We start from the raw sequence: 18,232 nt of genomic DNA on the forward strand, positions 1-18,232 counted from the left end.
AGTTTGTTTGGTGAGTACAGTGTTATCATAACTGGTAGTTCTTAAACTAAATCTCCTTTAAAGCTATCTTTTTTTTGTGGCTTTTTTGGTATGTGCAAATGTACAGAATTGTAGGTATTGTAAGCACAGACTCAAACGCCCCTTATACCGCCAAATAAATAGAGAAATGATTTGTTTGGGAAACCATCATGCTGCCATACTGTAGTTGACAGCAGTGACAAGTATCATCATAAGATGCTGGAAAAAATCAAAACCATCACACGTTTAGCATCAAACATCTCCATCAGCTTTACTTTGGCCACTGCAACACAGTATTTTTCCAGTCTGCTAAAACACACCGTGAACATTTCACACTGCATGTCTGTATGTCTGATGTTCCAGGAGATGCGCCAGCTTTTTATGTCAACCGCACCGCAGATCCGTGCAGGAACACAGCATTTGGTACCACGTAATCTGCACCCACAGGCGCACACTGTACAAGCCTCCAGCTCATGATTTAGATGGGTGATACTGGCTCACAGCATAATACTGTAGGTCTGATAAGAGCATGGCATGAAGGCTGCAACCGGAATTCACTGAATCTAGATATGGAGTTATGTTTTTGGATTTTTTGGAGTCAGTTGTGTATTATGTTATGAGGCCCAGAGAACTGGTTTAGGAGTGTGTGTAAAAGGTCAGTCTGGTGTGTAAGAGGAGTAGATAAGAAAAAGAGAGGAAAACTTGTTTGATGGATTAGATGGCTTCACATTCTGGGTCATGTGCTTGTGCCCAAATCACTGTAATGATCCTCGCTGGAGAGAGATGAAGGGGAAGAGAAACGACCAGTGTTGTTGCTCATTTTCTTTTCTATTCCTTGCTAATCTTGTCTTTCTCATTTGCTTTTATAGTCTCTCTTATTCCCTCTCTGCCCGTACTACTCTCTCTACCCATCTACACTCCTCTCTCGTCCATTCTTCTTCTCCTCTCCACGCACCTCTTCTTTTATTTATTTCTTCTTGCCTTCCTCCTTTACTTTCTCTTCATGTCTCCCTTTCCATCCCTCTTTCTATCAGCCTGCTCTTTTTTTTCCCCCTTTACAATAATCAGAGAAATGTACTGCGCTCTTCGTATAGGTCCCTCTATCTCTTTCATTGTCTGGGTAATGGTGCTGTCGTTTAGCCGTTTCGCCATCTCGAGGGCTTCTGAGCAGCACCTGAGTGATGCCCCTGTAAGACACAACACTTAAAAAGAAAAAAAAAAAGAGTATTCGCCATGAATTTCCTATCTTATTTTTCATTTTACATTCTCATCTTACTTTCCCACCTGTTTCTCCTCCTCAGTCAAGATTACAGCGGAGGGCCTAATTGGAGATGTGCTATCAGAGCCGTGGTGTGTTTGCAGCCGTCAACAGGCTGCTGAATGGATCTGAGTTTAGCATGCTGCGGGGGCCACGCTCTCACCCACTGATGGTATGTCAGGATATCTGATGCAGGCCCGAGCGATAGCAAAGAGGATCTGAGGAAAGAAAACATTTAAAGGCTTTACTGCCACTTTAACTGAAAAGTGGAGAGCGGGAAGGAAAATTGCTCTGCTTGCTTTTCTGTGGCCGTGGCTCGTATACACCCTTGGATCTTATAGCCCCCTTTTCAGACATGCTCCTCATTGTGTGAGTGCATGGCTATTTTTACATGTCAGCGTCATGTTTGAATAAGCACTTGAGTTACTTTCCAACTCACTTGGCTCGAGAGTCTCAGGTGCTACGCAGCTCAAGTCTGAAATGAATGCCGTCACGGTAATGTAAAGGCTACAGTAGGTCATTTGAAACAGGGATTTTAAAGCTTTGAACATGATTTACACATTTTGCATCAAAACTCACTACTGGAATCACTATGAGGATGAATGATGATAAATCTACATGGAAATCATTTAAATCTTATTACTCAAGATCGTACCCAAACCCAAAATGATTTTAAGTTGTGTTAAACATCGTTTTTCATAAAATCTTCTCAGTATATGTGAATGACATTTCAGAGCAGCAGAGTGAAAAACAAAAACAGCCAAGGGTTTAGAGGACAAACTACTCTCTGTGTTCAAAAGCTTAAAAAAAAAAAGTATCAAAGTACTGTGAATGAGCCAATTTGAAATTGTCAAAGGAATTATTTTCATGTCAGATCAGTCAAAAAAACAAGAGTAAATTATTTCCCTGATCGTTACAAGCCAAAGAATAAAACCCTCAGAAAACCACGATAATGATCTTACCATCAAATGTTCAGCTTCTTACTTCACAGTTTGAACGTTCTGGCAAAACATTTTACATACAGCATGTGAGCAAATAGAAATAAAATCACAGTCACAACTTAACATCTTATCAGTTTTAATTATGTTTGGACACTGTCAGAATGCATGGAAGCAGCATTCTGTAAATAATAAATGATCAACCATGAAATAAGTTTCAAAATCTATTACTGATGCAGCAGAACTGAGAACAACTCACTTCTTCTTCACAGCAGCAGCAGTGTCACTGCTAGCTCTCGTACTTCAGGTGTCAAATATAACTCTATTCCTAATGATCCTGTCAAGTTTGAGTAGAGCCATCACAGAGCATTTACGTAACAGAGACCTATGTTTGAAGACAAAAAGTCATTACTTTTACTCTTAGATTAAGCCACCAATTTAACAGATTGCGTGTCTGAATAGGGCTTATGATATGACCCACACTTATGTCTCACTTTCACAATCACATTCTGAGAATATGGCTCACTTCTCTGTCAGTTTTATAAAACAAGCAGGGCACAGTGGACAAATTGTCAGCAGCTTGGGATGTTGCCTCATCATTGGTTTTGTGAGAGGCAGACAGACATCTTTACCGGTTGCTGACTGAGAGGCTATTAGCCTCCTGGTCCCATCGCCATTCCTCCTGTGGCTGCTCAGTCCCCGGTCTCCACAGGCCCTTTCTCAGTGCTGCCTGTAACCCGCAGACCCCTCTATCTAAGTTCAGTCAAGTGGGAGGAGGGGATGGGGAGGATGGAGTGGCGGAGGGCTGAAAGGACGGAGGAATAGAGGGAGAGTTGTGCTCCACTGAGGCACGGCAGCTTCTCTCAAACTATCACCCTCTGAAAGTCAGCCACAGTGAAAATCGAAAGTTAGAATAGGAGAGATAGTGAAGAACGGGACAGGGGTGGAGAATGGAGTGCGAGGAAGGGTGAAGAGTGATATGAAGAAGACCAAACAAAACATATTTTGAGGGATTTTTGGGCAGATAAGGCTGAGGTGTGAACAGATCTGGCACTACTGGGAAAGTTTTTTTTTTCCTGAAGGAATGAGCAGCACAGTAATGTGGCACTTATGCTGCTGCTTTAGCTTTATTTGCACAAAAATGTGCTTACAACAAATGGATATTGTATGCAAATGTATATATTACAGGATGGATTCATTTCTGTGCTATTATTTGGCCACAATTGACAGAATGCAATCGTATGTGCTAATTGGCACTGGGGGTGATCATTTACAGAATCATCTGCCAGAAGATAGCAGCACGGCTCCGTGTGTGACCTGTTTTGTTAACAATATTGGATCGACCACATTGCCCTGAAGATAACCATTGTCAATATTGCCTCTTTTCAGTGAGTCTTATTCCCATTAGTAATACATTATGTTCCTGTGTACCTCCTGAAGGAAGATGAGGATAGACAGCTACCTTTAGTACAATATGTGTCATTCATAGCTCATTAAACAGTGCAGCTCTTGAGAGAAATCAACTAGATGCCTGATTATAATGCTAATGATCACAAAAATATGATATAGTGCAGGATGTTATTAGGTGGGCCTTTGCTGTCAGACTGAAAATGAAAAGTAAACATTTAAATAAAGAGAAGCAAGTTTACTGATATACGTAATTTGCTTTTAAAGGTCATCTGAGCTTCGTCCTCTGCCGCTGGTTTATTGTACACTTATAAGATTTCTTCCAGTCAACAGCAACAGTTTCCCTTCAGGATTTCTAAATGGATTTTAAAGCCATTTTCACCTTTGCTCGCTCAGTCAAACTCATTTAAATCCCATTCACTCATTCAGTTCCTTTTATGGAACCAGTTCTCTAACTACTTCTTTAACTCTGTCCCTGGTTGACTGGGGATTTCTGAAGGCTTTCTCGGATCGTGCAAACATTCAGCCCCATCCCGGAGCGCTGAAATAGTTGGAGCTTAGGTGCTGACTGACTTTATACCTTCAAATGTTCAGTATAATTAGTGGTATTATCATTAGCTGTGTACTTTGCGCTTGTATCCAATTCTCTTAAAAAACAGAAAGAGAAAGAGAAACAGAAACTGATCCTGGGCCTCTTGCTTTTTTTAAAAAAAAAAAAAACCCCTTGTATTTCTGCTACAAATTTGCTCCTTAAACTGTCAGATTCTAGCTTGTATCTTCTCTGGTACCTCTATATTAGAGTTTGCACCATGCCCTTAATGGCCAACACCATCCTCCCAGCTCAGAAATGGACAAAGTTTGATGGAGTAGATAGCAGAGCAGCCCAGTGGCTCAAATTTGGAGGGATTAGATGAAGGTAAGATAGATCTTTATCAAATAGCCCATTCTATGTGCTCCAACTTCAGGGAATCTCACATTCCATCAGGTTTTAAGCGATAAATGGATCGGATTGTGCTTGAGCTTCTGTGTGTGTGTGTGTGTTGGTGCAGACACAGGGTTTTTTGGATCTGCAATTTGTTGTGCTTTCATTCCCTCAGTTCCATAATATGTTGGCATTTTGCAGCTTTGACTACTCTTCATCCAGACTCAGTCAAACAGCGACTCAGATCGGTCAGGGTGCCACTACACTCTGCCCACACGCTGGTTGTGTGGGAAGAAGCTGAATGTTTAAAAACCGTTAGATGGAAGGAGATGGAAAGGTTACGATTTATGTCTCTGGGAGACAAATGTCTCAGCCAATGTCCTCATCCCTCTCCACATCCCTCTGGCAGCCACGGGATAATGCATTAATCCGTCTGCCTGCCGATTGCAGAGGGGGAAAAAAGAATGCAATAATCGTTCATCAAGTCCAGCTTGAGGCCCGCGAGTAAACCATGGGAGAGGAGGGCTTTCATATTCATCCTGCTTTATTGTCCCTACTTTGCCCCACCACCCGGTCAGACAGTTATGAGGGGAAGGACTGAGCAGTGCATATAAAACAACTTGTAAGCAGGAGGATAAATGCCAGTCAATAAAAGACCCCTCACTGTCAAAGAGGCCTTTCTGAGAGAGTAAACAAGCTCATGGTTCATAAGCTCTCCTGCGTGCTACTGAATCAAATTCGGTCATGCTTTTTTTTTTTTTTTACAAGCTTCTGAAGAGACATTTGTGACGTGAGGTAATGTTTATACGGGCGAAATACTTCTTGGTTCGAATTTGAGGTGATTTATGCTCCATATGAAACTCTCTGTACTGAATGCTAACAGCTACTGTTTTTACTGTTGGCCACATAATGCTTCTGAGGGAATAATTCTGTTGTTATCTATTTCTCCACTGCACATTCTTATTTTATTTTATGGTTCATGTCATATGCTTTTTTTTAATGATCTTACTTTATGGGGTGAATGAATCACTTTTTAACTATCTGTCATTTGTTTAAATGACAAAATTTTTTATTTCTGGATGTTTTCCAGAATATATTTAGCGTGTATGGTTTGGGGCCTTGAGTTTTGCTGATGGCTGCTGTATTTTACCTCTACTGACTGCACTGAGACTAGCCTCAGGTCTTCTTCTACTCTTTATGACCTACAGTCCTGTCTGTGCTCTCTCTGTGTTTTTGCCACAACATTTCTACTGTTGTATAATCTCTCCACTTCTCTCTGCTTTCACCTCTGGCTCGTACGGTAACATGATGCAACTTCAGGCTTCACGTACGCATACTGTATAAAACATGCAGTGCTAATGGACAAAGCTCTTTAATTGAATCTACTTTAATCTTGTTGTGGCTGTTGGGAAATACTATGTGACTACATTTGCATACACACAGTCTTCCTGACACCAACACATATCCTGTTAAATATTCTGCACTCTGACGTCGATGTTTACTTTTCACTTACTGTTAAGTCAAAAGCATGTCTGCACAAATTGTAGTATCTCGGCATGTTCCCCTGATCATATCTGTGTTTCCCAAAAATGTTTGTGTAATTGTATGCGACATGAACTGTAACCCTCTTAACCCTTAAAGGCGTTTGGTGGAATTCTGTTTTTGCTCACCACGGTATCTAGTGGTTTTGCAAGTTTACTGCAGATTAGTAGTCTGACAAGATACAATTTGTAAATGACGAAACAGCTTTCAACGCTGGAGGAGGGATTTTAGAGGAATAGACACACAGGACAAAAACTAATTCAGACTTCTCATCATAAAACAAGAAGAAATGTTGGCTCACCTTACCTGGGCTGCAGCAGCAGCAGCAGCAGCAGCAGCAGCAGCAGTGGTAAGGATGTTGCTTTCTTTTGTTTTAATCAGCCTTTTAAGGCTAACTAGTAAGTTAGAATGAGTCTCTCTGAATAGCCGTGAATAGCAGAGCACCAGCCTGCATTAAGAGAGTCACAAACAGGACGTCAAGCACTTTTTCTTCTCTGTTATGATTTGTTGCAATCAAAAAGTTATTAGTCAGAATGATTCTCAACTCCTGCTGTGGATAGCTGCAGTGTCATTTACATCGCTTAACAATGTTTGGCCATTCATTATTTCATCGTCATTACATTGAAACAGATTTGTTGTGTATACATGGAAACAGGTGAACATACAAGCAGAAGATCTTTATTAACCTGAAAACTCTGAATGTCTAGTACTTTATGTGAAAGTTATATTTTTGTAATACGGAAGCGGCTGTGCTGTAATTGTATGTTAAGTAGTGCAAACTTCTAGTGTCTGTGCGAGCATAATCCTTTGAACGTTAATGAGGTGTTGTGCATGTAAATGCAGTCGGTGTTTAAAGAACTGATTTGCTGAATTCTAATGATCTCATTTGTGTGTTAGAATCATGTTCTTTACTCACACTAACAGGGACACTATGTACACACACGCTCTGCTCACTCATGCTACCGCTTTATGCAGACCTATAAATGTGTTACTTTTGTCAACTTCAGGTCTGTTTACATAAGATTGTGAGACTAAAGATGGCTCACACTCCCCCCCCACCCCGCTCCCCTGCTCCCCTGCTCCCCTCTGCACCACCAGCTACAGTCTTTGCAGCCATTAATCAGAGAGTGATATACAGATGGTCCCGCTCGCCTCCTCGCACTGGCCTTGTATTATTTCTGCACCCACTCTGCATGTCAAAAGCGTGCAACCCATAGATGCGTGCTTGAATGTGAGAAATGAATGTAATGTATGTATATAAATGTAAGATAAATATTTATAGAGAGAGTAAGAGAAGTCCTCTCGTGGAATTTGTGCGGTACTTGCATCACACTGGGACCATATGATTTATTATGTGTTTTGAGGTTATCAGTGATTTAATTCTGTTTGTGTAAAATTGTTTTACAGTCTATTATTAATTTTAAAAGGTTACATTACTTCTCTGCACTGGCTGGTTGATTAAAAGTCATTGTAGTTCCCATGTTTTCAATGAGAGCAGAGCAGGTTGTTGATATAATTAACCATGTATCATATTGCTGCTTCAGGCAGTGCATGTGCTGGTGTGACTTTCTTTCTGTTCTGAGCTGCCAAGGGCAACATCCAACACATACAGTATGTTACAAATCCCACTGTAGCTAGAACAATTTTGTGAAAATATATAGTTCTGATGGTGTGAACATGATTGAAATTGCAATTATTTTCTGTAAATGAAATGTCATGGCTGCTGTGGTGGTTTTAATAGTACATATACTCTCTCTCTATATAAGAAATACTAATGGCAGTATTACTACTGCAGTGTTCACTTACATTAAAAATGACAAACTGTACTGTAGCTGTTTGAGCTAATATTAACTTCTACATTCTGACAGTCTTCACAGCCCCAAATCCTGGAGGATTTCGATTCAGAGCTGTAAAGTTAAAAAGCCCTAAGACAATGATATGATATGCTTCAAACTTCACTTCATACAGCATGTCAAGATAAGGTTGGCAGTTTGACATTTGTGACATTTTTCCTGCAATACCATGAACACGCTCACTGTAGTTTATTTTGATTTAATAGTTCAGTTCATTCATCCACAAAAACATGGAAATTACAGTGCAACTCCCAACCTAATCAACCAACACTGATGACCAAAATGCAGGAAATAAATACCCACAAATATAAAAACAACATAAGAATATATTCCAAATTTATATATATATAAAAAAATGTTAAAAATATCCAAACAACACTATGCAACATACACCAACCTGCTGGCAAGAATACGCATCATAGCACTAAATGTGTGTTAATCTGCTGCTGAAAATAGTCCCACCCAAATGCACTGTTTAATCCTTTTTAAGCAACATTTGCTAAAAACTGGCGTGCCCAGCTGTAGAAGAAGATTACTGACCCCCTTTTTAAAAGCCTTCTAAAGGGATATTTTTTTCTTGTTTTGTTTTTTAGAAGATTTACATCTTCAGTAAGAACAAATATGCTTACGGTCACAGTGGCCACAGATAGGGTTTAGAAGTCAGAAAGTACCGTGAGATGGACACAACTGTTGATGCATCGTAGAGTGCACTCCTATGCACTAATAGCATTGAAAACGAATTTTCCAGCACTACTCATATCTCATAACTATAAAACCTGGAGTCACATCTGACAGCAGAAAACTTCTCCGACCTAATCCACATCTGGGAAAACAGGTTGTGGCATGTAATTTACATTTCACTGACGTCCTCTGTCAATATCGGCACCCTTAACTATTTTATCTGTATCTTAAATGAAGAGCACCATACTGCGTAATAGCAGCGGCCTTCTGTCTTTTTAAGACTCATATCTCTAGTTATGTTTCCAGATGACAGAGCCATATGGGCCCCATCAGTTCTAAAATCCATCCCTGCAAAATGATGGACAGTTTTTTCGCTGTTCGCTATGACTTTTTCCCAACATTCTGATGTATTCTTGCACCCGGAGCCTCAAGCTTGTTACTTTAATGTTGAAGGAAAATGAAGGTTTAAGGTTTTAAATGTTTGATGACTGCTTCCCTAATTAATAGAGTTACTTTATCATCACCACACGTTATATTCTTTGTTTTCTGATTACATGGCTTTAAAAATTGAAACTATGAAGTGAACAGTTTCACTTTGTTGTAAACATCAATCTACAGACATGCAAGGTATTGAATCATGATTCACAGCAATTTCTTTCTTTCTTTTTCTTTCTCTTTTTTTGGGGGGGGGGGAGAATCGCAAAGAGCTTTTTAACACCGCCTTTCAAATTGGTTAAGGGAATCTGAATTCCCACTAACCGCTGTGATACTATGTACAGCATGGGAAATATAGTAAATCCCTTTATGCTACACAAACCTCCATGTGGTTAAATCCGTTTAAGGGTCCGCACTTTGGGTCACACAAAGATTGAAAAGAAATTGCTCTTTTCCTGCGGTTTTCCAAGTGACATTAAAAGCCTCGCCAGACGGCCCCTCTGCTCCGATGCTTTGAAATTTTGATTTGTAAAAGCCGGTTTTAAACAGCAGTACATCACACAGAGCTGTGCTTGTCCCAATGTCAGGTTGTATCAGGATTGTTGTGCCTGATGTGGCCCGGACAGCTTTGTCCCTCTCTGCAGGAGACACCATCACAGTGCAGGAAGCTTTCTTTTTACTGCATTGCCCACTATACTGTTTGACACTCAGACTGCAGCTAACAATTGTTTCTATTATTTGTATATATACACACAAGCATTTTGGCCATTTTCTGCTTTTATCAGATGGAGTAGGGTAGAAAGCTGGCAGGAAGTGAGATAAGAAAAGTTATACTTTATTGTTCCCAAGGGGGAGGGAGAGAGAGAAACAAAACGAGAGGATAGAGAGAGAGAACGACATGTAACAAGGGCTGAACTTGAAGCAGGGATGTTACATGGTCAGGGTCTTAAACCAACAGGCCACCAGGATGCCGATGTTTAATTGAAATGAACAATGAATTGTTTAACATCGAAACATTTTCACAAAATCTGATAAAGTTCCCACGGCATGAAGGGGACGTCTTTAAATGTCTTTATTTGTCCAAAACTCCAAAGACATTCATTCGGAAATGATACAAAACAGAGATTACATGCAAATCCTCACATTTCAGAAGCTGAACCAGCAAAGGTTTGGCGATTTTTTGACACAATCGAATATCATAATTGATGATTCATTTGCTGCAGATCGGATAATCGTTTCCGTTGCCACATAAACATAAATCTACACTTGTGCATAATATACTATAATATATGAAAATGCTCTTTTGCGCATTAGTAAACTATACAACACTACAGAGTTTTGCCTGCAAATGTCACTGCTTTCAACTTATGAACTCTGAAATGATTTGGCTTTTTGCTAACTTTCCCCTCTTTCTCTCTTTCTTCCTTTCTTTCAGCGCTCAGTCCGTGGATTTCTACTTTCTCCCACCCTGGCGTGAGAGACTACTCCCAGCTCACCCTTGACCTGACTAGGAATGAACTTATTGTGGGTGCCAGGTAAGGAACTGTAAATCCACTCAGCTTTTCACCCCACAGACCACATTACTGAGAACGTGATACCCTTTCTGACTCACTCATACAGCGTGGTTTTCCGATAATGATGCTTCTTAAGTGCTCTGCTGAGACCTTGTTGGACCAAGTCAAGCTTTGGATTTGGCAGAAGAACTGGATTTGGAAGAAATGCGTCATGCCAAAATAGTGCGTGTGGCTTGTGTGAGTGTATGTGTGTCTTTATGTGTGTGTGTGTGTGTGTGTGTCTTCATGTTCTCATGAGATGACATGAGTTCAACTTTAGCCTAGTTTGACCCTGTTAAAAACACACTGGCTCACAAATGCAGCGTATAGTAGACTGTCTGTGAATGCAAAAACCACACCACTGTCAAATACTTCAACGCAGTCGAAAACAACATCCTGTGACTGACGGACAGTCACGGTGTGGCCTTTAATCGGCTTTGCTTTAAGTTGACAGCAGCTAAAATGGCCTGTCTTTTCTCTAATACCTAATGTGATTGTTAACCCCATTTTATCTGGATGAAGGCCAATCATATTGTCTCCTTTTCCTCTCTCCTCAATCCAGAAACTATCTGTTCAGACTGGACCTCAGTAACATGTCGCTGATACAGGTAGGCTCCTTTCTCTCTGTTTTGTTTTTTTGGGCATCCTCTCACCAGATTTACTATGTTTGAGTGGTTCTATGGGAGCATATGCTTGTCTTTTTGTAGTACTGATTGGAGGTGGGGCCTGGAAGGAGAGTCTGTCATATGCAGCCATATATTGTCCTGTTGTTTTGGTTGTTTAAGGTATATAGATCCTTCCTGTAGGACGTTTTATTATTGGAATGAGTGATTTTCTGCACTCCACCTGTTGAATATTACTCCCACAAATGAATGGTTTCAGAGAACGGAGACGTGTAAGCCTGATAAAGCCACTGGTTGTTCTGTGTGTATATTTCATCATTGGTTTACAGATATTACACTCTGTTTCATTTACACTTATTCTACCAAAGTTTAGTATCAAACCAGCTGCTTTTGTATCATGAATTGTGATTAAAAAAATATCTGCAGGCTGAAAAGTTTTATTTCCACAGTAATGGCATTTCAAAGTCATAATTCAGTATTTCAGTCATAACAGACAGTCTAGACCAAGATTAGAGGTCAAGTTCAGAATGTAGCCAGTAGAAAGTGCATAAAGGAGAGATGAGTGTCAGCTGGTGTGTGTGTGTGTGTGTATCTCTGTCTTGTACATACAGAAAAGCACAGAGCAACAGATCTCATCCATCCGTTATGTTTGTAACATCTTGATGACTTCTGGTGGGCATAACATTAACTGATTAAATACTTTGGGAGCAGTTTACATAGAAATCTAATAAAGAGAGTCACAAGAGCCTAAACCAAAACCCTCCAACGACGGCTACTTTGATTAACTTTTAAAAGCGAACATGTTTTCTAACACTACAAAGACAGATCTTACTTAATGAGACGAACTCTGTGAGCAAGAAAACAGCAGGTGAGATTCCTCAGCTACTTGGACTCTTTAGCTTCGTTTGATGTCTTTTTCAAAATTGTTATGACTGTTTGTTACTCAGCAGGGTCACAGCCACAGCCAAATTCAGTTGGACCACTTTAGACTTCTAAAATAAATAAATGTGACATAAATCATATCAAAATATGCTGTAATTATGAATATGTGATGATGATCTAAAGATATAACAGATTTTTGTTAGTATGGGTGATCACTTGTCTCATGATGATTATTGATTTCAAGTTATAGTACATTATTTAATTCTTTATAGCATTTCCTTTGGGGAAATGTGTCATCTAACATGAGTACAATAGTACTTACAGTATTATTAATATATTTAATAACTAATGACAACAATAAAATAGAATGAGTTTGGTGGTTTTGAACTCTGTGGTAGTTGCATCAGCAGAAAATTGACATTTCTGAGCATCTTGTTGATTAATGTCATTGTCCGCTGTGTAATGCTTTACTACCACACTTACAGATCATCACTTATCAATAATAAATAGTAATGTGAGGCTTCTTTCTCTTGATTTTCTATCAGTGACATTGCAGTCTCTGTAGGCTGTTTATATTCTGCTCAGACATGATAACTATCCAACTGTATATCTATTTTTTTCTATTCCAAGCTGTTGTTAAATGCTTCTACAAATGTAAAACATCCCCATGGATACGTCCTTTATGTTATAAAAGTTAATGACTGGAATACATTTTAAATGAACTTCAGGAGAAGAGTGCATGTTAAATAGAATAAATATTGTTCAGTATCCTCCATGTTGCAAAGTATATAATTGGATTGAGTGTGATGAGTGCTCCTAGACACATACGTGGGTGTGATGTGTGTGTTTTGAGAAAGGCCTGCGGTGATGTGAGCGCTGTGTGGTAAAGTAGTTTTGATATAGCCGGGAGTGTTTGCTCTGGGGCAAAGGGTTGCCGTACGGTTGCATCAAACATCACAAATGACAAGCCCCTGACTCTCTATGGGACAATGTAATCTAAACCGGTATGTCACTGTCACTGAGTAAAGAAAAACAGTCTTAATATAACCCAGACAGCACAGTGCACTGTTTCCAATGCTTCAAATGACCGTAGCAGATATTCTTTTCAGTTTGCAGAGCTGATTTAATGGCATATTCTACCTGTGTTAGGCTTAATGACATTTCTATTAACTCTTCACACCGAGAATTTGATATTTGCGTGTAAAGTAAATGAAGGGGAGAGAGTGTGAACCATAATAACAATACACTTTATACACTCACACAATAAAAAGCAGCAATACAACTTTGGTCACTGAGTAAATCCACTCTTCCTGTTGAAGTTTAAAGGGTCATAGTGGAGGTTTTGCATGTTTTAATCCATTAAATACAAATATTGTCTTCTTTTTTTCTCATGAACATTTTCCAAAGTACACCCCGTGAGATTGATCTACTTTCCATGCAAACATTGGATTCAGTTGACGCCAGCGCAATATGTAAATGATCAAAGATTATAAACTTGCTGGAATCCATCATAGTTTACATTTAGTCTGCCTTATTTTTATGGAAGGCCAAGACATGAGGTCAGGGTTTAAATGTAGCTGGGAAAGAGTCCATAAAGGAGATTTGAGTGTCAGCTTGTGTTTGTGTCTGAAATAAACAGAACATTCAGTTTTCAGGACAGTTTTCTGACGCTATAAAGACTTTTTTGGCTAATGAGACAAACTTTGGGAGCATAAAGTAACTAGAAAATAAATAAAGCAGACTATGATGTACCCATCTCATGCAAGTTGATTTTCATATATTACTGACATCTAAGTAAAAAAGGTAGAAAATCAATCTAAAAACTGTGTGTGCCTTTTGCTCACAGGCTTGTGTGACTTTTTCTTTTTCAATTCTTCGAACAATTTTAAAATAACCACAAATATCTCAAAAAGCAGATTTGCAGCATCAGTCGCCTAATTATTTCAAGGACAACGATGTGCCTTATTTTACACTACATTTCCCCACAGGATGAAAGCACATCAGCAGACTTGACTTTGTCAGACAAAGTCCCCTTTCACAGCAGCCACAACTGAATGACATGATGTGTACAGCTGCCACCCGTGTGTCACTGCCGATATCAATGCGCCCTTTGTCTGCATGTCCTAGTTGTCGAGTTTTGGAGGAGAGAAGTTGACTTATGAGGGTTTTCGTTTGTTTTCACCCTGGTTGTGTTGTTCTCTGCAGCTCCATGATGCTGTACACTTTGTCCTGAAATAGATATCTGCCGTCTTAACATCTTTATGACACGTAAAAGGCATACATGCATATACAATGTGCACACAAATATCCACACACATGCACTCAAACTAAAACTCTAAATTTGTTTCTCCCTCACACACGCGTGTGCCTGCACACACGCACAGGCTCAGCCTATTGTGAGCTATAGGGATAAATGAGGCAGATCCTTCTTCTCTTTGGCCAACGCAGAGGTGTCATCCATGATGCCAAGGCTGAAATCAATGAGAACATTATACAAACTGCCCAGTGAAGCAGAGAGGAGGGTCTCTACCCCCATGCTCATTTGCCAGTAAATGAAAGCTGTCCACAGAGACGGAGGAGAGCGGCATCTTAAAATACTCCCTTCCTTTTGTTGTATAACCGAATAGAAAACAAATCCAGATCTCCCACTTGCCAGTTCAAGCCTCTGCTTCAACATCAAAGACTCATTTCTTTAAGGCACTCTAGATTACTGAACCAGTGATATGTTGCTTAAATATCCAAACCACCCGTCAGAGGCTAACGCTGTTTTCACCCTGGGTTTGCTTGTTTAAGTCCAAACTCAAGATCAATATTGTCTGCACACCCTCATGACCCTCATCAAAGTGTAACTCTTGACTAACATAGCCAGGAAACGATGTGGGAACCCGTTTTGATGTACACAGGAGCTGTAAAATGTAAGGACAGGTGGACTGAAGGAGTAAGTAGAAGTCCCTTTTTATTGTCAGTCACCTTATAGCAGTGTTCTCACGACATGAACCACTTACACCTTAAGTGTGTCCTTAACTCCTAAACTCAAAAATACAACCTTATTTGAAGGCAGTATAAGCTACCAGAGTGAAAGCTAACTGCAGCAACTACACTCAGGGACCAAGTGGACCTGTAGAAATGGACCCAGCCCTGTGGGACGCAGAGCATGACTGGCTTTAGTCATCCATTGAGAGTAGGTGAAAGTCACACTGACGCTTTTTAGAAACGACCTGCTGATTGATTGAAAAGCAAACCAAAAAGGGTGGCCCACTCACGGTGTGGTCACAATGCTGCATTCTCTGCTCTCCCATTCATGTATTCTGACTGGTCGGCCCGGGCTTTCCAAGTGGGCCATTATTACAGCCTGTAACCACACACCAGTTCCACCATCGCCATCCCTCCCCCCCCCCTTGTAGTGTCTGCTTTCCTCTTCAGCGTGAAACTATTAGGGCTTGTATGTGTTGGTGTGTGTGGTTTGTTTGTGTGTCATCCAAAGGGTTATCCATGACAGCACTGAATTATAGAGCCAGCCCAGAACAATCCGCCTCACACCCGAAGCCAAAACAACCAGTGCCTGGGTGCAAACAGAAGAGATGAAGGGCTGGAGGTATTTTTATCACTGTATAGGTATGTGTGTGTGTGTATATGGAGGCAGACCAGTGTGTACATGCCAGCTTTGCAGTCTTTCGGTGGCAGAGGTTTTTGAAGGCGGACCATGCAGGGAGGGGTGGAGCGCTGAGGTGCTGATGCCAGGGCTTTTAAAGGCTCAGTCCAGGCTGTTCTGTTCAGGCACCTGGGAGAACACCTGCCACGGCCATTAGTGAGCAGGCAAGCGTAGAGGACTGAATGCGTAGGCAATCAGCAGAGAAAGAGAGTGAGAGGGAGAGGAGACAGACGAGTAGAGCCGGGGATAAAGAGGTAGGCAGGAGCGGGAGAATAAAAGACAGGAAAGATAACAGGAAGAAAAGGAACAAGAAACAGAAGCAGAAACCAAGAGAGCAACCCTGAAATTCACACTTACAGAGCTGAGATGAAGACAAATAAGAGAAAGAAGAGGAGTGAATATGAAGGAGTGTGAGGGAGGTGACAAGCTCTCAGTGTGCTCCAGCGTAACATTTTCTCTCTGGGCGTTTTCTCTAGCCTCTGTGTCTCTGTGGAGTCATACAAAATACTAAAATACCATTTCCCTGCTGTGCAGTACCTACACAGGACGTGTGTGTGTGGAGGGCTTTCAAAGCCTTCAGAGATGATGTTTCTTGCATACACCGCCTCCCTGTTGATCTGTTATTGTAGAGGAGAAGCAGACTTTGGCAAAGTCCTTGGAGGTTTTCAATAAGTGTTTTCCTATCGACTAATAAAAAAAACATGTATCCTACACTGACAATCAATTGAGAATTCCACTAAACCACCTCTCCTCATGTGGTACTGGCATACAGAATGAATTACATGTATTATAATACCCTTGAACTCACAAGCTCTGTGTGATCCTACTTCACTAATTTAAGGCACAAACAGGTTTTAGTTAGTTTCATACTTGCCTGAAAATATTAGAGCCTGACCATATTGTTAAGTAATTTTATTTATGTGTAAACAAAATTCTATAGTGTGTTTAAAATGTAGTCTGAACATGATGTTTTTCTTGTATCACTTAAAGGATTATTCTGGTTTATTACAACTTGAATCTTATTTTCAGAGTCCTGGCTGTTATTATGGAGTATTGTGTTACTTCAGGCGAAGCACTGAGGTCATGCTTGCATTAGCTGATTGTCATCTGCATCATTCATGCTGCACCATCAGTGGTTCTTTCACCTACTTGGCTTCCAGCTGACTTTTTACACCCAGTCATATTTATACTGGTGTACATGGTACAACTACTCCAACCATTATGCCAAGACCTTAAGATTTTGGTGGTGGTGACTTTAATAAGATCTAACTTTCACGTAATGTATGTGTTTGTTAAGGAGGGATGAGCCTTTTCTGCCAAGTCTAAATTTACCACCATTTCCAATAAATGGACAGTTCCATCCTGTATCTAGCTAACTGCCTACCCTAACCTGTGAGATCTCAAAACACACAACATCACTAAAGAGAAGTTTGATGGGTCAAAAAACGTGCAGTAGATCAGACTGCAAGAGATTATTACCAACATTCAGGTGTGCTCTCTTCCGTTTTTATGTCCAAATGAAGTGATTTAGATATAATCCGGCTAACCTGCTGTCTGATCACCTGACCACTTGTGTTTTTAGCCCCATCAGACTCTGTCGTAGCTGTGCTGCCAAATATAAGAAATAAGAAATATTCCTTAGGTTTATTTGATATTATATTATTTTACATGGGAATATAAATCAATAGACACACTCATGCACGGACAAAAAATACACATACCACAAGTGTGCCTAGTCAGACACATGAACACACACACTGAATATTTGAGTGGAGATTTGTGAATAAATGACATCTTTTGTCATCGCCTCAAGATCATATTATGCATACGAAAACAACATATCCTGCCCTTTACACAGATACTGTGTACTTTAGACACAAAAACATACACCATCACCCACCCAGCTACCTCACAATGGGACTGCACAGGTTTCCTACTTGGGCAGAGCTGAGACTCTGAACATCAGATGCTACTGCATATTCTTAGAATTCAGAGTCTCTGTCCCTCACCCTCCTTCTCTTTTTATTTTTAAATCCTTTTCCCTCTCTGTCTGTTTTGTGGGATGTAGGGCTGGTATTAGTGCTGGTAGTGGGTCTGATTGCAATCCACCCACATGCTCTGTCCTAGCTGCACCCACTGACAGAGCTCTCTCTCTCTCTCTGATGTGCTGGTCGGCCTGATCTCCGCCGCAATCAGAACAGCAGGAGGAAGGTGGTGGGAGGTGTGTATGTATGTGTGTGTGTGTGTGTGTGTGTGTGTGTGTGGTGGGGGATAAAACAGAGGAGTGGGAGAGTGGTAAAAACAGCAGAGGAAGAGCTCAAGTGTTCGATAGGTGGGAGAGGAAAAGAAGAGCTGAAGCAAGAGCTCTGGTTTTGTCATCTGTTTCTCTCATTGTTTATTTTTCTTTGTATTGGGATGCTTATCTGCCAGATGTGCTATGAGCTATTCCACTGCTGTCATGAAAAAAA

General features: G+C 40.5%; 1 protein-coding gene across 3 annotated transcripts in view; it reads left to right on the forward strand.

Annotated features, from left to right (window-relative positions):
* Positions 1-18,232, forward strand: part of sema5ba (sema domain, seven thrombospondin repeats (type 1 and type 1-like), transmembrane domain (TM) and short cytoplasmic domain, (semaphorin) 5Ba) — a 170,279-nt gene that overhangs the window by 73,725 nt on the left and 78,322 nt on the right. For all 3 annotated transcript variants that reach the window (XM_042427063.1, XM_042427061.1, XM_042427064.1), the window contains 2 exons: positions 10,490-10,589; positions 11,170-11,215. In XM_042427063.1, the coding sequence (XP_042282997.1) occupies positions 10,490-10,589; positions 11,170-11,215 (146 nt within the window). The remainder of the gene's footprint in view (positions 1-10,489; positions 10,590-11,169; positions 11,216-18,232) is intronic.

The sequence above is a fragment of the Thunnus maccoyii genome, chromosome 11 (genome assembly GCF_910596095.1).
Source record: "Thunnus maccoyii chromosome 11, fThuMac1.1, whole genome shotgun sequence".
Classification (NCBI taxonomy): Eukaryota; Metazoa; Chordata; class Actinopteri; order Scombriformes; family Scombridae; genus Thunnus; species Thunnus maccoyii.